Source organism: Rhyacophila brunnea, unplaced genomic scaffold (genome assembly GCF_057557595.1).
Source record: "Rhyacophila brunnea isolate RB1 unplaced genomic scaffold, BYU_Rbru_1.0 scaffold_1, whole genome shotgun sequence".
Classification (NCBI taxonomy): Eukaryota; Metazoa; Arthropoda; class Insecta; order Trichoptera; family Rhyacophilidae; genus Rhyacophila; species Rhyacophila brunnea.
Window position 1 is genome coordinate 62,738,603 of NW_028232751.1, and position 20,269 is coordinate 62,758,871.

Below are 20,269 nucleotides of genomic sequence, written 5' to 3' on the forward strand. Positions count from 1 at the left end.
TTTACCGCTAAACAGTCCTGCGGGTGCAATTGACAAGTTTACCGAACGTTTAAAAAACATAAATTACATTACATCTACATAATATTATTTTAAATTAAAAACCATTTTTAAAATAATATAAATAAATATATTTAGTCAGTTATTTTTGTCATAGATAATTTTAATTATTAAAATTTGAAATAAAATCAGCCAAAATTCAGTTTAAAATGTCAACTAGTAGGGGTCCCTTGCCGGACTCTTCATCGTCGCCGCCTTTGGGGTAAGTGACATTTTTTTGTAGATAAATAAAATTAATAGTTCTTATATAATTATTGGTCAAGTGTTACGGGGTTGATAAATAATTATCCTGACATACATTTTACAATAATATAACCAATACCTGGTCCCCTGAATATATAAAGCTTAGCATTTACAAACAAAATATTATTATTTATTTTTTACTGTTAATAAATGAAATAGGTATTATGATATTTAAAGAAATAATAATTTCTGGTTATATCTTATATTTTAATTGCTGTTTCTACACTAAAATTCGGCTTCTCCTTACAACTTTATCACAATTATTGGATTCATTGATTTTTCATTTTTAAATAGTACCAACTTAAGAAAAACTAATATAATTAATCATTTATTAATTCTTTTAATATCTCTCTACAAACAGTACAGGTGCTAGAAATAATTATAGCCCATAAATCAGTGATTCCCAACCGCCGGTCCGTAGAATCTTTCTAGCTGTCGGCCATTTTTAAATGCCAATGCCAAAAATTCCAACCAAACCGACGTTTAAATCAACATTTGAGAGAATTAGATCAAAACTTTAATCACCATTAATTACTATGAGAAAACGAGAATCACCGTAAAAACAATGTTTCTCCATTTATGGAAGACGTCAATTCACGTGCACTTAATATCTACTTGATAAACAAGAAACCTGATTGATTTGTCTTCTGATGCCACTCTAGTGTCCAAACATATTATAATACAAACATTGTCTGGGCTTTGGATATAAATGCAAGAAGAATATTGCCTTTTTCTAAGTTGCAACCCCATTAAAGTATTTTCCGCATTTTCAACTACCTGTTCATGAAAGAAGGTTTTTTCGGTCATGTCGGTAATAAAAAGAAATCAGAGAAACCGTATAGATGTCAATGCAGCACAGAAACCATGATTACAATTATTACTATATCAGGGAGACAGCAGCGGATTTCGTACTATTTAAAAAAAAACTTAACATTGCTTTCTTAAAGATCCAGAAGTTTTATTGATAACATTAACTTACTGATCAGTTTCTGAATATTTCAATAAACTATAGAAGTTTCAAGTATATTGTTTTGTATTCGAAGTCAGACTTTTATAATATTACGTCAGTTATGTATATATGCTATAATATTTTTAAAACTTATTACAAAATATTATATAAATAAAAGTTTTAGTTGTAGGTATAATTTATATAAGTTATATAAGAAATTATATAAGTCTACTATACAAAATCCCCGCAAATTACATGGGTATAAAAGCATTTTAATTATAGTTGTTCATATTTTTAATATCGTTCATACATCTGCCCTCAGACAAATAAATAAATGTACAAAAATCTTTTTAAAAGCTGTGTAAAGACTGTTTACAAATGTTTGTTTTTTTGGAAAACGTAAGCAAATTCATTTACCAAACAAGCAAGCGTAGCAGGTTTTTTAGAGTGCAGCTTTGATTAAATCGTACAAATTTGTACTAAGTGGACTATTAAAACTAGATTTAATTCAACAGTTATATTTACTTAAGTATGAACATCGTTATGTTACAAACAAATGTTTGTGAACAAGTATTTGTAACGGGGCAAAACTTGTAAAATTGTCTGCAGGCAAATGTGTTTTAGAAGTATGAAATGGAACAAAAACTTTTAGTAATAAATACACATTTATATTCTTTCTAAACAAATACAGCATGAGCCAGATAATTCTCATAATCCAACGCGTAAGGCAGTGGTTTATCATACTGGGGGTTCCGGGTTCGATTTCGGCGAGGTCACAACACATTTTATCGTCTATTTAATTCTAAACTATCCTAACAGCCAAACCATAAAATGTGTAGGAAAGCGAAATTTAGAAATTACGAACCTACACTTTTTAGTTCTGCAATATCGCCCACGGTGGCCGCGCTGCTTAAGCGTTGGACTATCACGCCGTGGGTCCCAGGTCCGAATCCTGGGTCTGGCAAGTACACATATTGTTTTTCAATTTGTGTGTGAGTCAGGGTATGGACCTAATAGGTTGACATCCATTTCTCGTAAAAAACAAAATCTGTTAATACAAACCTCTACTCTGTGGAGGCCCATATGATCCTATTAGGATCGGACATGGTCGGAAATATCAAAATATTAAAAAACATTTTTTGTGTTTCAAATTACAATTAATTTTGCATAATTTTTTCCAATTTCAAATTTATGAAAAATTCAATGTCACTTAGGATACTTAAGATGTGGCATGAAAATAATTGTTTCTTAAATTCAATATAATCCTACGCATTTAGGTGTATACAGAAATGTTGGAAATTCCATAGAGAATCGATTGATGTAAAAAAACGTATTTCAAAAATTGGCGTTAGGATAGTTTAGAATTTAATAAGTAGATGATTGTGATTTTTCTCTAGCCTGAGTGGTTCTGTGATTGTTCATTACTACTAATTGGGCCTCGTGGCCTATCACAGTATTAAAATGACATAATATTGCTATTGGGGTGACTAGATATTCAGTGTGTCCCGTATTATTTTTTATTACACATTCTTTCGTATTAGAGAGAAGCTCCGTGTGTGTCCAGTAATTTTATTGTCCGGGTGTCGATGTAATGTAGCGACCCACGTGACAGACAGAATGAAAGCAATGATGGTTGAAGGTTGCGAGCCTTCCGCAGGGTCACGAGCTTCGCGAGGGGCGTGGATCTGTCTGCTGAGGAGCTGGGAGCCCTGCCGTCCTGCGCCTACGCCAGACCTCTGCCGCCCCTCTGCAGACCGCTGCACGCGCATGCAGGTATGTTGCAACACTTTCAACGTTCAGACAACAACAAAATATAAGGGAATTTGGCTACCTCCTGGATGTGGCGGTAAGAAGGTAATTTGCGGCGTCATACTGCCAATAACACTTAGAATATAATGTTTGAGGCTTTCACGGTTGTTTTTTTATCGTAGTAGATTTTTGGGTTTCCACCGTGTGTCCTTCTTCCTTCTTTACTCGACATTTCGGGCTCGTTGCAGAGACCATTATTAAGATGTATATATCAATAGATCAACATATCATCTCTTAATAATGGCCTCTGCAACGAGCCTGAAACGTCGAGTAAAGTAGGAAGAAGGACACACGATAGAAACCCAAAAATCTACTACGATAATACTTAGAATGTTTGGCATTTTTGTATTAGCTTTAATTTATTACTTTCTACAATTTTTAATATTGCCTCTACGTGCTCATCTCTCCCATGGGTACCTTAAATTAAAGTTATATAAATTCAGTCAAAGCACATTTGAGTGCATGGCGACCTTAGTCTTGGGTAACTGCTCCTGATACATTCCCAGTCATAAAAATAAAAATGATACTTCACATCGAAACGTAGGGTTCCGTGAGAATCCCGATTAAGACCGGCTATGGTGCGGGGCGGGTGTGGTTTGGTGGGGCCATTAACTTCAATGTAAGAAGGTACAATTCCGAGTGGTGCGGAAAAATGTGGGATAAACTTAAACATGTTTTATATAATGTGTTATTTTTACATATGTATCATAATGTGCATTAAAGTTTGTAGCGTAACCGACTATCAGCGGGTTTTGTATTTCTTGCGTTTTATGACCTTAAGTCGTAAACCAATATTACCTTCAAAGCCTTGGTCCATATGACTCTATAAACTTTAATTGCCAATCAAACGAATCACGAGACTCTGTTGATTTATCATAAAATTATATATATATATATATTATATATACACAAAATTTCACTTGTGTATTCTTATTATGCAGCAGTAGCGAATAGCACCTGTTGATAAATATTATCATATTATATTAATTTTGCAACGGTAAATCCTAGCGCCGATATAACCACGTGTAGATTGGTGACAGTTTCCAATCGCAGCGCGTAACCACCGATGGCTGTCAAGGGTCATAATTGGTCATAAAGGGTCATATTATGACAGTCTCCACCCTATGTGTCCGATATTTCGTCCAGCGTCATACTGCTACCCTACTAAAATGTAATGATAATTTTTGTGTATTGTAATTTCTGTCAACCTTCTATATAGAAAAGCAAAACTACTATCATTATTTTGAAAATAATTACTTCAATTTAACCCACGGGTAATCAACCTTTTTATACATTCCGCCCACTTTTGTATCTCTGTTCTTCTTATTGTGCCATCCCCTAGCGGAGGTCGGCCACCATCAAGGCGATCTTATCTTTGTCGTCTGCTACCCGGAACAGTTCAGTGGAGCTGCACTCGTACTAACCACGGAGGTTCTTAAGCCACGAAATGCGGCGCCGTCATCTGCTACACTTCCCATTGATCTTTCCTTGAATGACAAGTTGGGGAATGCTGTATTTTTGTCCTCTCATAATGTGGCCGAGGTACTCGTACTGTATTTCCTGGTTTTGATACTACGCAGTACTTCTCGGTCCTTCTCCATTCGATTGAGAACTTCAACATTTGTCACCCGGCCAGTCCAAGAAAACTTCAAGTCTCCGTGACATCTCTTGGTTTAGCGTCCATACTTCCATACCATAGAAAAGAATTGAGAGAACATAACAACGTACCATACGCAGTCTCAGACCTAAGTTAATATCTCGATTGCTAAGGAGGCGTCTCATTTTGAGAAAGGCGCTCCTTGCGATCTCAATTCTAGTTTTTATTTCCTGAGACTGGTCCCATTTCTCATTGACCCATGTACCTAAATATGTATAATGGGTCACACGTTCGATTGGTTCGCTGTTAATGACAAAATTTGTGTTGGTGTCTGGTGTCGCTATTTTTGATACTAGTAATGGTTTTGTTTTCTTGATGTTCATTTTTAAACTATAAGAATTACTGACCTCATTAACCTTTTCTACCAGTTGATGTAAACTCTTTAAACTATCAGCAATCAGCACAGTATCATCGGCATATCGTATATTGTTAATATGTTTGCCATTAATCATAATACCCACCGATTCACCTTGTAAGGCTTCCTTGAAAATAGCTTCCGAGGACATGTTAAATAGCAGAGGTGACAATATACACCCCTGTCTTACACCGCGACGAATTTTTACCTCTCCACTGTTTTCGGTTTCGATCTTGATATTCGCTGTTTGATTCCAATATCCAATATAAGTATCTCTGTTAGTAGTAAAATTTTTACAAATGTTAGTAGTAAAATAAAATACTATGGGTGTCATTACTATGACCATAATTAAAATTGCAGAACATAATGTGAGTGGTTAATGTATCAACCAAATTCGACTTTTGCCCTATAAAGGGTAAAATCGGAAAATGTAAAAAAAATCGTCATCAGAAAAATTTTCTTGCATTTCAATCTGAAGGGAAAATGATAAAAAATGCAAGTGAGAATAGCTTCAACAAACAGCATGAAACTTTGAGAAAGAATAGAAAAAGAACATAATAATGGTGATAGCCCAAACACTGATATATAAAGCATTCTACTTCTACTTTATTCATTAAACTCTATTGTACAGAAAGTGTTCTGTGAAACTTTATTTAATAATATATTTTTGAAATGAAAAATTAGTATCGCAAAATGCCATAAAAAGGTGTATGTTAAAAGTACCCAATGGATAACTAGACATACAAGAATACGTGATACGATCGAGGTTGCCAGGCTGATGAAATGCCAATGGAGTGAATCGACCGTCGGCAAACAATCGGCCAATAAATTCTGTCATACAATCTGTCATACAGACACAAATAATAACACCCTAAAATTCGCAAGGATCTACGAGTTGATCAAGTTCGGTTGATGCATTTAGAAACGAATAACTACAGACTGAAAAAGCGTGGGATATTTTCTGATGATTTACTGATAATGATGACATATTGATTTTTCACCGTTGTCCGAAATAGAAATTTACCATTATTTTTCTCGTAATGTTAATAGATAATATAAAATCATCTATTCTGTATGTACATATGGTTTCTTGTGATTTTCAATTGAATGCTCGTCTCAACTCTTACCAGTGGCGAAGGGTGAAGGTAGTCTGTTATGATTTGACATAAATAGTGCACATTAAACTTTGTCAGTATTTGTTTTTATTGAACTAAGACTACACTTTGCAGATGGAGTTGGTTAATTTAAAATTTAAGCTAAAATTTTAAACCCTGCCTAAACCAAGCCATAATAGTTTTGGTATTCTTTGGGCGATCCGACAAAATTGTGTACACTTTTTATTCATAATTATTTGTTTTCGTTAAATTAAGAAAACATAAATTCAAGCCATAATATTTAAAAATATTATTCTATCTATAAATATCCAAAAATATGTATGGTTTAATGTCATAATTAGAAATATTTTATAGATAGACGAGTATTTTTTGACTATTATCTATCATGGCTTGGTTTTCGCGGGGTATAATTGAATTTTAAAAACTAACCGACACCATCTGTGAATTATAGTCTTGGTTCAGTGAAAACAAATACGTATAATTGACAAAGTTTATTATGCACTATTTATATCGGATCTTCATAGCCTACCTTCACCCTTCGCCACTGGTATGTACATAATATGTTTTCTTGTGATTTTAAATTGAATACTCTCCTCAATTCTAGACAATTTTTTGGATCCAATATTAATTATTTCGATATGGTAACATTCTTTGCATTTTAGTCTAGCTAAATTTAACGTTATAATTTTGTATAAATTTTCGTTCAATTGCGAATTTGACAAAAATTTCTATCATCTACAGCTCTACGGGTTACGCCGCCGTCGGCGTCTGCTATGCCGTAACGCTACGGCCTACGCCCGTCGTAGGCCATACTCATTTGCTGGGTCCGCTTTAGGTCTACGCTGTAGATATTTTGTCTACGATATTATTGCAACCAAAATGAATACTAAAGTTATAATAATACAAACAAATTTAGGCATTCGACACTATTACAATTTCTTTTACATAATATACATATTATATGAATTGCATATACCTACATATTATATTCTATATTTGGCCACGTATTTTTCCGACTTATACGCGGTGTGAATGAGAATTCTGCCATTCTTTGTAGTATTGACCTGTGTGTCCCTGATAATTATCTTGGAAATCGGGAGCATCAGTTGTTTGTTCTCTCAAGATGCAAAACCAACCTGCCATTGATGATGCCAATTGGGAGGGCAATAACTCTGTTAAATCAAATCGCGTAGGATGTTGATATATTTCACATACGTGAGGATGAGTATAGGTGGGCGTTGTATAATATTTTTTTATACTAAGGTCCAATTAGCTCATTCGATGTACTTCCATCTTTATACTGTTTTAATACCATTTCTTTGTTTTTTACCACGTTTTTATTAGCTCGTATTCGTGTTTGTCCAAATATTGCAATCGATTTTTAACTGACTTCCCGACTAGATAGACACTTGAAGCTTTTAGAATATATCAGAACACGATGACAATGCATTCTTTTAATTAAGCCATCTTTAAGCAGAATTAAATTCATTTTTAGTTAATTCTGTTTTGTATGGAAAGTTATTATTGTCGGTTGCTAGCAGTTGCCTAGCAACTAAATTATTAATTTATACGTGCGTTGCTATGGAAATCGATGTGAAATGTCAAAATGACATTTCAGTATTCTATATTATTTATTCAGTATTTTTATCAAGTACAAAAAAAGTATTTATTAATACATAGAATTGTTAAGTTTATATGATTCAACAGACAATTTAAAAACGTGGTATATAAAAAGTTCTTTTTATCTTGTAATTATTAAATGGCATGTTGTGAACGTCCTTAATTTATAATTTATAAAGTTCAATATAAGTATGTAAAAATAAATAAATTTGAATTAGGTATCGGTTTATGGAATTATATACGCTTCAATTAATTATGTATTACAATATTACATCGTCTCTCGTTTCTAATGCGTAAGTGTAAGTGTAAGTGAAAAAAACCTTATTGAATCACAAAAATGTGTGTAGGTTTGGTCATTCTACGTATGTATTCCCATATTAATCGTACCCAAGGTATGATGGTTCTAGTCATAGAGATATTAAATAAAAAGAGGGGCAAAGAATCGGCTTTCTCATACAACAGAATGAAGCAGGCCAACAATAGCCGACAACTTACGAGAAATAGCGACGCGATAAAAAAATTCAGGGCATCACGGAGGATTTACTTTGGTCATTATAACGTACCCATATAATATTATGTTAACCTGGAAATTTTGCCGCAACTTGATCATCAGCCCGCCTCACCATACTAGCCTGCTTCACCATACTTTCATATAACCTGCCGCCCCTAGGTTCTAGTATACAGCAGTGTTCACAGTAATTATAATAATAATTATTTTTTTCAGATTCGCTAAACAGTGACAGTTCAAGTAACTCTATGAACCCTGGATCCGAATACTATGGGGGAGCTCCGTACCGAGTTCAAAGAGCGGCAGCAAACATCAGAGAAAGAAAGCGAATGCTGAGGTCCGCCCCTAATGGGTATATCAATCACTTTAGCCTTTTAATACCTCCTTATAGTGCTCATAATTAATTAATCCACAAACACAGACGTTACCAACCATTTCTATGCTCCACACCCCTAGGAAATGTTTTTTTAATGTTCACATCCACCACAAAAGTAACATAGAAATAGATTTCTGGTGAATAGATTACACTAAGGATCTTATGCTTAGTCATGTGTATTTTTTAAATAAGTAGGATTATGAGTTATGTAGCCAATTTTGGGATGCATAACACAAATTGAGTAGCGGAAGGTAATATGGATAGTAATTTTATTAGTGGAAAAAATGTAAGTAATTGATTTTATCAAACAATTTTGTCAAAACTTGTTTTCAAATTAAAACAAAATTCGCCGTTCGAATGGCCTATCGAACATAGGTATATGGAATCGGTAGAAGCATTCGTGAAAATCCCAAATCGTTTTGGAATTATATTAAATCATTAAGAAGGGATGGTGGGTATGCCGATTCGATAAGTTGGAAAGGCGAAGAGGTGACCGGATATGGAGTGGCAGAAGCATTTGCTGGTCACTTCAGGTCTATTTACGCAAGTAGTATTCCTTATTTGGATGTTGCCTCCACTTCGAGACAGACATCATGCGGTGCCCAGTCCATTGATATTTTTCCAGTTGATGAGAGTGATGTGTTAAAGTTTATTAAAAAACTAAAAAGAACTCGCTCTTTGGGACCTGATAACGTCCCTACATTTTTTTTTTAAAGGGGTGTGTTTATTTTGTCAAAGGCCCACTTGCATATATATAATAATCTTACAATGATGGAGACAGGTATCTTTTCGAAAACGTGGAAGATTTCGAAGGTTACTTCAATCCACAAGAGTGGTACAGAGTCATCAGTGGAGAATTATAGGCCGGTAGCTGTTCTCTCTGCACCAGCAAAAGTTCTTGAGATGATTATGCACAACATAATTTCTCCAAAAATTGAGTCATTTATAATAAATGAATTTTGTTAAATCTTGACTATAAAATAGATTTTAAAAAACACGTACTCTTTGTCTATCACTCTATCATCTGTAGATCCTCGATCTCGTTTTTTTAATTTCATTTTCATGTACTTAATAGAGATCTAATGACTGTATATAGTAGCAAATCGATGATATTAAATTCACCCCAAAATCCAAAATGCAGATAACTCTAGCTCAGAAAATTAGGGTTTGTGCATAAGATTGTTTTTCAAGTATATTCAATTTTCTTCCACTGTTAATGTCAGGTATGTACTGCACTCGCACACAATATTTTGTTAACCAAGTGATAGAAGATAATATAATATTTATAGCCGCTGTACACTACACGGTACACAATTTGGCGGGTACTGCTCTAATGGAATCATACTTCTAAGCTAAATCCCTTAACGGCCCACATGCCCAACGTAGGTCAAAATGGAGATTGTATGGTATTTATAATCTATTTATATGATTTTGAAGCCTTATTATCCTTTATATTATTATTTTAAACATTTGATGACTGCATAAAGTATTTTTATTAGATAAAATAGTATTCTTTTAAACATATCGATCTAATGTTTTAGAATATAGTCATATATCAGTACATCCATGTGCAGTGGTGTTAAGATTTTTTAGGTTTATTAATTTTAAAACGCATTTATAAAACCATTAGTATAATTTCATTAATGTAACATTATACTTACAGTGAAATATTTACGATAAAAAATATATTTTATAATCTCTGTGATCCCAAATTTGACAACAATTAGGCATTTTATTATTTAAAAAATGGACACGATTAATACATTTGAAGATAATTCTAAAGATATTGATTATAAGCTATGTCTTTGACCATTCAAATGTGATAAACATTCTACGAATAATGTTTGCTTTATAATAATTATTGACCTAAGAATAAGGTAGTATTTTTTTGAAATACGCCATTTCTATTGGCATTTCCCAGTGGTTAAGCTACAACATACGGCCGTAGCCATACATTGAGAAACGATAAATGAAGTAGGGAGTAATATCATGTTAACGCGCGTGTTTGAACATGTTCCGTTTAAAAAAAAACGTTTTTTTTTCGGTTTGGTATAAAGTCAATAAATATAAAGGATAATAAGGCTTCAAAATTATATAAATAGATTATCAACAACGTTTAAGGAATGTCCAGGGCTATGCTCTCAAATGCATAAAATCTCCATTTTGATCTACGTTGGGCATGTGGGCCCTTAACCTTAGCGCTTAAAAATAGCGGCAAAAAGCGGCATTGCCACGTTGTTCATTGTGTTTCTAAATTGTCAACTACGCATAGATTTCCTAATTAGTTAGTTTCACATAAAATCTAATTAATCTTAATTATGAACATAAAATTCAATTATTTAATTTGTCCCTGATTCTCATTACATGATTTTGTCAATACGTGTAACGTTTTCACTGATTGCAACGCACAGGTATGTCTGTAAATTCATGTGATTTCAAAATTTTGTCTTGATTGTCAAAATAGAACTGAATTCAGATTCTCACAAGTAGGTATATGGATGGAACTATTTCTATAAAATCTATAAAAAGGATGCAGAAAGCTTTTCGACAAAGTACATTTCGACTGCTTAATCTGGAAACCAGCTAACTGCACTTTTGACCAAAAATTATATTTTGGTGGTATTTTGTTATAAAGCATGTTGTCTATGCTCACACAAAATTTTAAATTCCTAAACCTATAAATAAATGCATTATCGTTATTCACATCAAACAGTCAACTGCAGGTGTCAAATTTTCAATATCATAAAAGGAACAACTCCGCTATTTCTGTAAATTTTCTTTATATATAAAAGGGAAGCTAAAATCGTGTAGCTTATGTGTAAAAAAATTATAAGTGTATTCGTTCTAATTGTTAAATTCGGCTCAATAGTTAAATTATTAAGTTTTCCTGAATTTTAGATTAAGCAGTCGATTTGGGAAACAGCCAGTGTGTAACACCAAAACTTTTCCAAACTATTGCTTTCAAATTGCATTTCAAGAGAGTTAGATTTATCCACAAATCAATAAGATCCTTCACATCCTTATCATAGTATATCATTTATATTGCCTATGCATATAGTACATACTTCCCTTGATCATAATATTCGAGGTTTGAAAGGCAAAACTGCACAAGTCCATCATCCTTCTTTTCTTGCAGTAAAATCAGTTCGTCTAAAAATGTCTGATTTTGTGCGTTTTCCACGTCTTAATCAACAACCTTTTTGATCTGAGCCAGTTTTTGAGTCCAAAATTTTTCTTGCAAATAATTTTCATTGGTTTTCATATAATCTTAATATTTTATTTTGACTGTGGCCCCCCAAAAGTTGATTTTGGCTTGTTGGCCCCCTTGACTAATATCTCTGGTCTCGAGGGTGTTATTCTGAAATGTTAGCACTAATTACTTGTGTGATTTTTGTCTTTCAACACTCGATATTATGTACATACATGTTCGGGTCATGTATTTTTTGACGTAGACATTGATTTCTTGACTTTTACCGATTCTCGAATTTGAGAATATTTGATTCGAGATAATTCAAGATTGGTTCATTGATTTCTCTGAATATCGTGAATTCTCGAGATATTTTCTTATTTTTATTACGCGAAAGTTTTTATTTTTATCCAGATTTGAAACCGAAAGTTATTTTAAATCTTCCTTCTAAAATTCGTGTTATTATCACAAAGTATTTTGTACACAAATTTGAGGAAAAATCCTCAAATTACAGAACAAAGAAAATCGTCTCTATAAGTACATAATTTCTAAAATTAGATATTTTTTAAATACTATGTCTGTATTTAATATTTAAGATATCATATTAAGACATAGTTTTGAAGTGAAAGAAAGTGTATATTAATAAAAAGTATTGTGCTGTACGCTTAAGAAGAATCGTGGCGGTACTGTTTGTATCATTCTGTAAGTACATATTGCCAGGGTTTTAGTTGTGCGAATTACCACAATTATTCTTAAACGACTCGCACTAAAATCGAAATAACCTAAGGTCTCGCACACATAACAGCCACTAGACGTTATCACAAGTCACAGACCGTGTGTACATTTCAAGGACAGCTCGGACATAGGGATATTGCACGGCGATATACGGAGTTGCCGGGATAGCGGGGGTGTAGTATATTTCCAGGCATATTTCACGCAGATCACACCGCCCTATCCCGTAAAAACTTTCGCGTATGGCATCTCCGCACGGCGTAATATCCCCCTGTCAAAACTGTGGCCTCCGATCTCCTACGAGTTGTGTTGACATCTAGTGGTTGACGTGTGTGAGCTTTCGCATATGACCAAATGCACAGATCTCGTCATTAAGTAAGCTTTACTAAAGACGTTCTTATTACAAATTCGTCGCTTGCTTTTTTCACGGCCACTAAGTCGTTGATTTCGACAGCGTACGTTTGAACGATGCTTAAAGACCACTTAAGTATGTCTATGTATATTGTATCCTTTAATACACGAATTTGTATGAATTAACCATATTTAAATGTCTTTTATTATAATCATAATGTTTTCCCACCAAATTAATATTAAGTTGTAGCAAAGCGCAGGGTCATTGGAAGCGTCTATTGCCTCATACGAGAATTATCAAAATTTAAAAAAAATATCCACTCGTATTCTATGCGTAATTTCACATACAATATTGTTATGCATATAATTTTTAAATGCCGCCAAAAGCGTACCTTTCTTCTGTTATGAAAAGTTTCAAACAATTAATGTAGCCACAGGTTTGCAGTTTGCAAATGCTTATTTTATAAAACGGCCGCTAGATATAAACTACATAAAACAGTCCTATAAAAGGTTGTTTACAAACCTGTCTGAAAATATGGAGACTAATTTTATAATACCTCACTTCTATAGTATATTGTGAAGCGCGCTGGCTATCTAATGAAAAAATGAAATAAAAAGGTCAAATCATAATGTTGAAATTTGAGGCAAATTTGTTTATGAACGATAATTTTGTGTTTACCGTTAAAAAATAATAATTTGTAATTAAAAAAAAATCCATGCATTCATAATCAATTTGTCATTTTAATTTTGTACAAATTTTATTATACAAACATGGCTTAATTGAAATATTCTCCTTACTATATTATATATCTGACCATGTCCGATCCTAATAAGATCATATTAGGTCCATACTCTGACTCATACACAGATTGAAAAACAATTAGTGCACATGCCAGACCCAGGATTCGAACCTGCGACCCACGACGCGATAGGCCGTATATTAGTCGTACAAATCACAATACATAAGTAGGTACGTAAGTCATATGGGCCCTTTTTTAAAGTTCTGATGAATCGCTTGTGTCATTTGCGTCAAAGAAACGGGCCACTGGTAATAAAGAGTTTAATGGGAATAGTATTGTTCTAATATCTAATCAAATACGGTAAAAAAATAAAATTAACATTAAAACCAATCATATAGGTACGCTTGAAAAGACAAAAACTTTATTTTACCCCCAAAATAGTGATTTGTGGTCTTATCGGTATTTGAAAATAGACGCTTCACCTTGTTTATATTCATTCCTCACACCAGATTAAGAATGTATCATTCTTTACGATTATTGGTGGTTAGCCATTCGTTCAATTTATATAGTGGTGGTTTTCCGTGAAGCATATGAGGTGGTCGTTTTATCAGGAAGTAGATTCAGTACAAATTTATAAGACGGTTTTGTGTAGCTTTTTGTGCTCAAAGATAATAGTTTAAAGTAAAAGATTATATACAATAAATTTAATTAAAATAACTGATAATACTGACTATTTATATCGGTCAATGGGTAGCCATATAAATCAAATTCTATCGGATAACAAATATTATGTTGGTGTTATTGACCGTCTTAAATATTAAATTCACCTCTACTACAATGTTAAAAAGATGGCGGCTCTCGTGGCGCAGTGTGTAAGGCGCTGGCCTTCCACTCGAGAGTTCTGGGTTCGATTCCCGGTGAGGACACAATATTTATGTGTTTTTCTCGAAGCCTGGGTGTTTGTGATTGTTGAAAATTACTAACAACAACCACCATGTACGAAAAAGCAAGGACATGGTTATTAATAATTCTAAAGAAAAAATGTTAAAAAGATGCGCTTTTTCGCAAAGTGTAAAAAATAATTAAAGCATAAAAATCTCAAAAAACACTCATCGAAGGTTCATCGCATATCTAAAATTTTGCTAGGGGCCTTCAAATCTGTCAGTGTCCCAAGGGTCCTCCCGACATGTCAACGCCTCAGCCTTCCACGCACCTAAAGTGTTTTTTCTACTGTCCTAAACTAGTATTTAAGTGTATATAATAACATAATGTAGACATTTAGCCGAGCACACTTGCAAGTAACGTTCGGCATTTGTGTTTTTAGCAGTATAAACTCGGCCTTCGACGAACTGCGGATACATGTGCCGACCTTCCCATACGAAAAGAGACTCAGCAAGATCGACACCCTGCGGCTAGCGATTGCTTACATTGCACTACTCCGGGAGGTTTGTACAATTGATACCTAACTACATTATTAGTTGACCCGTTCGAAAATTCATAAGCGTAGGTCAAAATGGAGGTTTTATGCTATTTTCAAAGCATGATCCTGGACATTCCTTAAACGTTGTAGATAATCTATTTACATTATTTTGAAGCCTTATTATCCTTTATATTTATTTTAAACATTTGATGACTGCATAAAGTATTTTTGTAACATAAAATAGTATTTTTTTAAACTTCTCGCTCTAACGTTTTATTTCATTACGTCCATGTGAAGTGGTGTTAAGATTTTTTATACTTATGTATTAAGCATTTATAAAACCATTAGTAAAATTTATGTCGACATTATTATAGTGAAATATTTACAATAAAAAATTATATTGATAATCTCTGTGATCCCAAATTTGACATTTTTTATTATTCAAAAAATGGGCAAGATTTACACATTTTAATATAATTCTAAAGATACTGATTATAAGCTATGTCTTTGACCATTCAAATGTGATAAACATTCTACGAATAATTTTTGCTTTATAATAATTATTGACCTAAGAATAAGGTAGTATTTTTTTTGAAATACGTTATTTCTATTGGCATTTCCCAGTGGCTAAGCTACAATATACGGCCGTAGCCATAAATTTACAAACGATAAATGAAGTAGGGAGTAAGATCATGGTAACGCGCGTTTTTGAACATGTACCGTTTTAAAAAAAATATTTTTTTTTCGGTTAAGTACATGTTCAAACATGGGCGTGGGCCGTTAAGGGACATATAGTCAACTCGGGTAACTTTGCCCATTGTTGTAAGATTGACCCAACTCAAGAAGAAATTGAACATACATAATTTTGAAAACACTTCTGAGAAAATATCTATATTATAACCAAAAAAATCTTCTTTGAAAATCCTGCATCTCTCGGATATCGCCCCCACACACATAGACCACTATGCTAAAGGAGTCATACTTAATTGCGACAAATTTTAACTAATGGTTTATAATATTTACTGAAGCGCTTTCCAAATTGAGCTACTATTGGCGATCGATTTTTGTATTTTGTTTGGGTGTCTTACTTTTTTCAAAAAAAAAAAGATTTTTTTCAATCTTTCGCCACTGGTGTTGATTGTACTCTTTTAGAATAGCGTAAAAAGTTTTGACACTCTTAATTTTTGTTGCTTCGTTGATATATCATTTTAAATATATTATGTACCTACCTAATTGTGTATTTTACCACGTTTTTATTAGCTCGTATTCTTGTTTCTCCAGTACAAATCTTTTCTTGTTTGTCCAATACACATCTTGCAATCGCCCGACTAGCTAGACATTTGAAACTTTTAGAATATATCAGAACACGATGCCAATGCATTCTTTTAATACTTTTAGCCATCTTTAAGTAGAATTGAATTCATTTTCAGTTAATTCTGTTTTGTATGTAAAGTTATTTCGGAAAAAATCCGTAAAAAGTAAAACACTATTATTGGTTGCTAAGAGGGTCCTAGCAACTAAATTATTAATATATACGTGCGTTACTGTGGAAATCAATATGAAATGTCAAAATGACATTTCAGTATTCTATATTTATATGATTCAACAGAAAATTTTAAAACGTGGTATATAAAAAGTTCTTTTTATCTTGTAATTATTTATGAATCATTACGTTTTTAAATTGAATTGTCACTGTTGGTTTATCTGTAGATCCGTAAGTGGATTGGTTGGTGGTCAGATTTAGAGGTCTGAGCTTCTAATCCCCGTTAGTCATATGGTTAATCCATCCCTGATTATGCGTGACCGTCCCCTACTTCTGGACTTTTAGTGTTTTAACTTTTTAACGTTTTAACACTTTCTGTGTAATTTATTTCACAGGTGCTGGATGCAGACTACGACCCATTGACGTACGTTGAAAAATGTTTACGAGGAGAAATAAAACCAGAAAGAGCCCATTGGAATACAAGCGGTAAAATATTTTTATGAATGCCTTAAAAGTTGTAATCCCAGTCTCACATAGAAACTCGTCTCGACTGCAACGCATCGAATTTCTCGATGAGATTTCGTTATCATTCACAAAGCACATGTAACTTAATGTACTGCCTCAAATGGCATCGGTGGAACATTTTTGGTAGAAAAAAATATCCGCTTGTCGCGTGTTAACAAATTTCACTCGACATGGGGCGTACGTATAATAGCAAATTGTCGCATCTGCGCATGTGCAGGAGCTGTATTTTCATTCGTTCCGGTATCGCCAAATTTCGCCAAGAAAAATATGCCAGATGGGGCAAAAAGAAGCTATTTGGTTGGAAATAATGTTAGAATTTCTAAATATTACAATAATAAAAGCAGCTATCTTTTTTCGCTGACGAAATAAAATCCGAGGAAAAAGACGCTTTTTTTTAGTTAGCTTTTCGAGCTTTAGCGATATGAAAAAACACTAGATTTAACGCCGCATGCTAGATGCGTTTTTTTCAACCTAGTAGATGGTTAGTGAAAAAGTTTAGATCTGGCAAGAAAAACGTCATATTGGCATCGCTGATTCGTTTCTTCATTAATTTTTGTATGACCTACCAACCCTCACTGCTCAAAAGCTACAACCAGCACTCGAAATGGAGAATTTCACGAACCGGGGCGCTCGGTAATTTTATGAAAATATTAACATAGTTATCTAATTTTATGTGTTTTAAAAAAAATGAGTGTGTGATTTTTTGTTATATTATGGCCATTCTAGCTCAAATGGTAAAATTATTTTTTCCATGAGACGGAACGACAATGTTGCCGATTTTACGACCCGGAACGGCGCTCCGGTGCGTTCCGGTCCATTTCGAGCCCTGGCTACAACATATCCTTTCAGATATTGTAATTAATAATGCACATACATCTTTAGTGATAGTTACACGGACATCTCAAAATAATCGAAAGCAACTACCCCCTAGGATGGCCAACCTTTTTCTATAAGTGTGTCAAATTTTATTATAATCTAGAAAAATAATCATGTGCCGGATAAAATAAATAATAAAACCAAAGTACCAACTTATGTTTATACACAATGGTTTATTGTAAATTCATATATTTATATATTATATTAAGTACATATTATATTCAAAATTTACCGACTACACGAAAAAAAGGTTTTTTTTTAATTTAGTGAGATATATCTTGTTTATCTGATTTACTTATTCTTGCTTTATAATTGAAGATTTTTCGAAGATACTTATCTCTTTTATATTAAAACATAGATTTTCAACTAAGTACATACTATACCTATTCTTTCTTGTTCGGAAAAACGTGTAGGTGCCTATTATTAATTTATTAAATTTTAATCAACATCTAATAAATTTTATATTTCAGACTCTATTGACAATAATATATGGTGACTTGTGGTCAGGCGGCTTAGGCTTACTATAGGTACAGCCCATGGGGCCTAAATAATAAATTAATTGTATTCCTAGATTGCCACGAATTAAAAACATGAACACCATTGGTCAAAATCGATCGTGTTAGGGTTATACCATCATAAATCGTCAGGTGTTCGAATTTAAAAGTAAGCTCATCTCAGTATAAAAAGTATGAAATTATATGTCAAATTAGTTAGTATGTGGCTCCCTCATTCAGCGGACAACTTATACTGGTGGATCGTAGTCAGACAAAACTATAATGTAACTTTTCATTGGAATATTCAATTATGTTTTCTTGGTAGACATACGGGTAGGCGAATATAGTATTATTTATTGCTATCCAATGAATTGTGCATAACTTCAGATAATAAAATTTGTGTATTTCTTTTTTAGACTTGACAGCTCGCCTCTCTTGGATAAATTGGGAGAACCTCGGGGTGAATCCAAATAGAAGAAGTGTTTTGACAACATTAGCGCTATCAGCTGACTCTATGCACATTGGACATCACTGATTCACAATATTTAAATTAAACAATAATTTTGTAAAAATTCCCTTATCATAAGTAGGTACGCAATATTTATTTCAATATTAAGATATTTATTTAGAACGCCCACGATGGTTGAGCGGGTTACGCATCGGCTTATAATGCCGTGGGTCCCAGGATTGAATCCTGGGTCTGGCAAACTACACATATTGTTTTTCAATATGTGCTTGGAGTCAGAGTATGGACCTAATAGGTTGAGCAAATGGCTAACATCCATTTATCGTAAAAACAAAAATCTGTTAATACAAACCTCCATTCTGTGGAGACCCATATGATCCTATTAGGATCAGATATGGTTAAAAGAAAGAAGAAATTTATTTTGTGGATGCACTATCTCACTTCATAATTATATATATCTGAGATAAAAAATACATTTATACTGCAGTAGTTTAGTTTGATCAAGTCTCAAAACTTTTTTCTCCGTTATATAAAGTAATATGGTCAAGTGTGTGAATATTTTTTCATAATAAATATCCTGTGTATTGTTATTAATGACATTTCTCATGTAAAAAAAGCTAGTTGTAAGATGTATTAAATTCTTGTCTTGGTTGGGTGGTAAGGCCCCCACAAGGGGGGGGGGCTGAAAGGGCTCTAGCCTGGGGGGCCGGGCTCAGGAGGGGCCCGGCGAGGTGAGTCCACCAGATAAGTGAGATAAACACACATCACAAATTTATTTTAATAGTAAAAAAAGTCGCCTATTTTCCTTCAACAATATTATTATTTTTAATTATGTGGTTATACGATACTATTTTTAATTGTGTATCAATACTCGACATCTCCATAATTCAAATGGATGTATTAAAATATACAATAAAACACTAAATATACCTGCACATTAATTTTACCGCTACACCATTTGGAAAACGCTACTGTAGAGCCTTTATTCTTCGCTATAGGTAGGGGGGCCCGCCAAAGATCCTAGCCTGGGGGCCCGCTTCCAGATGTGGGGCCCATGGTGGGTGGTATATGTTATTGTAATAAGAGTGAATAACAAGGAACCACCAATACATCTAGGTGGCTGACACAGCATTCGCTGAATGAATGGCATCATCCTACTCGACAATGGCTACTCAACCATAAGATAATCTCTATGTAGATCTCTTCTCTCCTTTGAACCCCACGATGGACGCGCAGCTTAAGCGTCGTGAGTCGCAGGTTCGAATCCTGGGACTGACAAGTATACATATATTGTTTTCAATTTGAT

At 33.6% G+C, this 20,269-nt stretch overlaps 1 protein-coding gene across 1 annotated transcript; it reads left to right on the plus strand.

Annotated features, from left to right (window-relative positions):
• The first annotated feature begins 206 nt into the window (after nt 1-206).
• On the plus strand, nt 207-19,032 carry LOC147080051 (heart- and neural crest derivatives-expressed protein 2-like). The gene is made up of 6 exons (XM_085946349.1): nt 207-259; nt 2,889-3,022; nt 8,530-8,665; nt 15,024-15,144; nt 16,998-17,088; nt 18,914-19,032. Exons 1-6 carry the CDS (start codon nt 207-209, stop codon nt 19,030-19,032), a joined length of 654 nt encoding a protein of 217 aa, XP_085802475.1.
• Nucleotides 19,033-20,269: the final 1,237 nt, after the last annotated feature.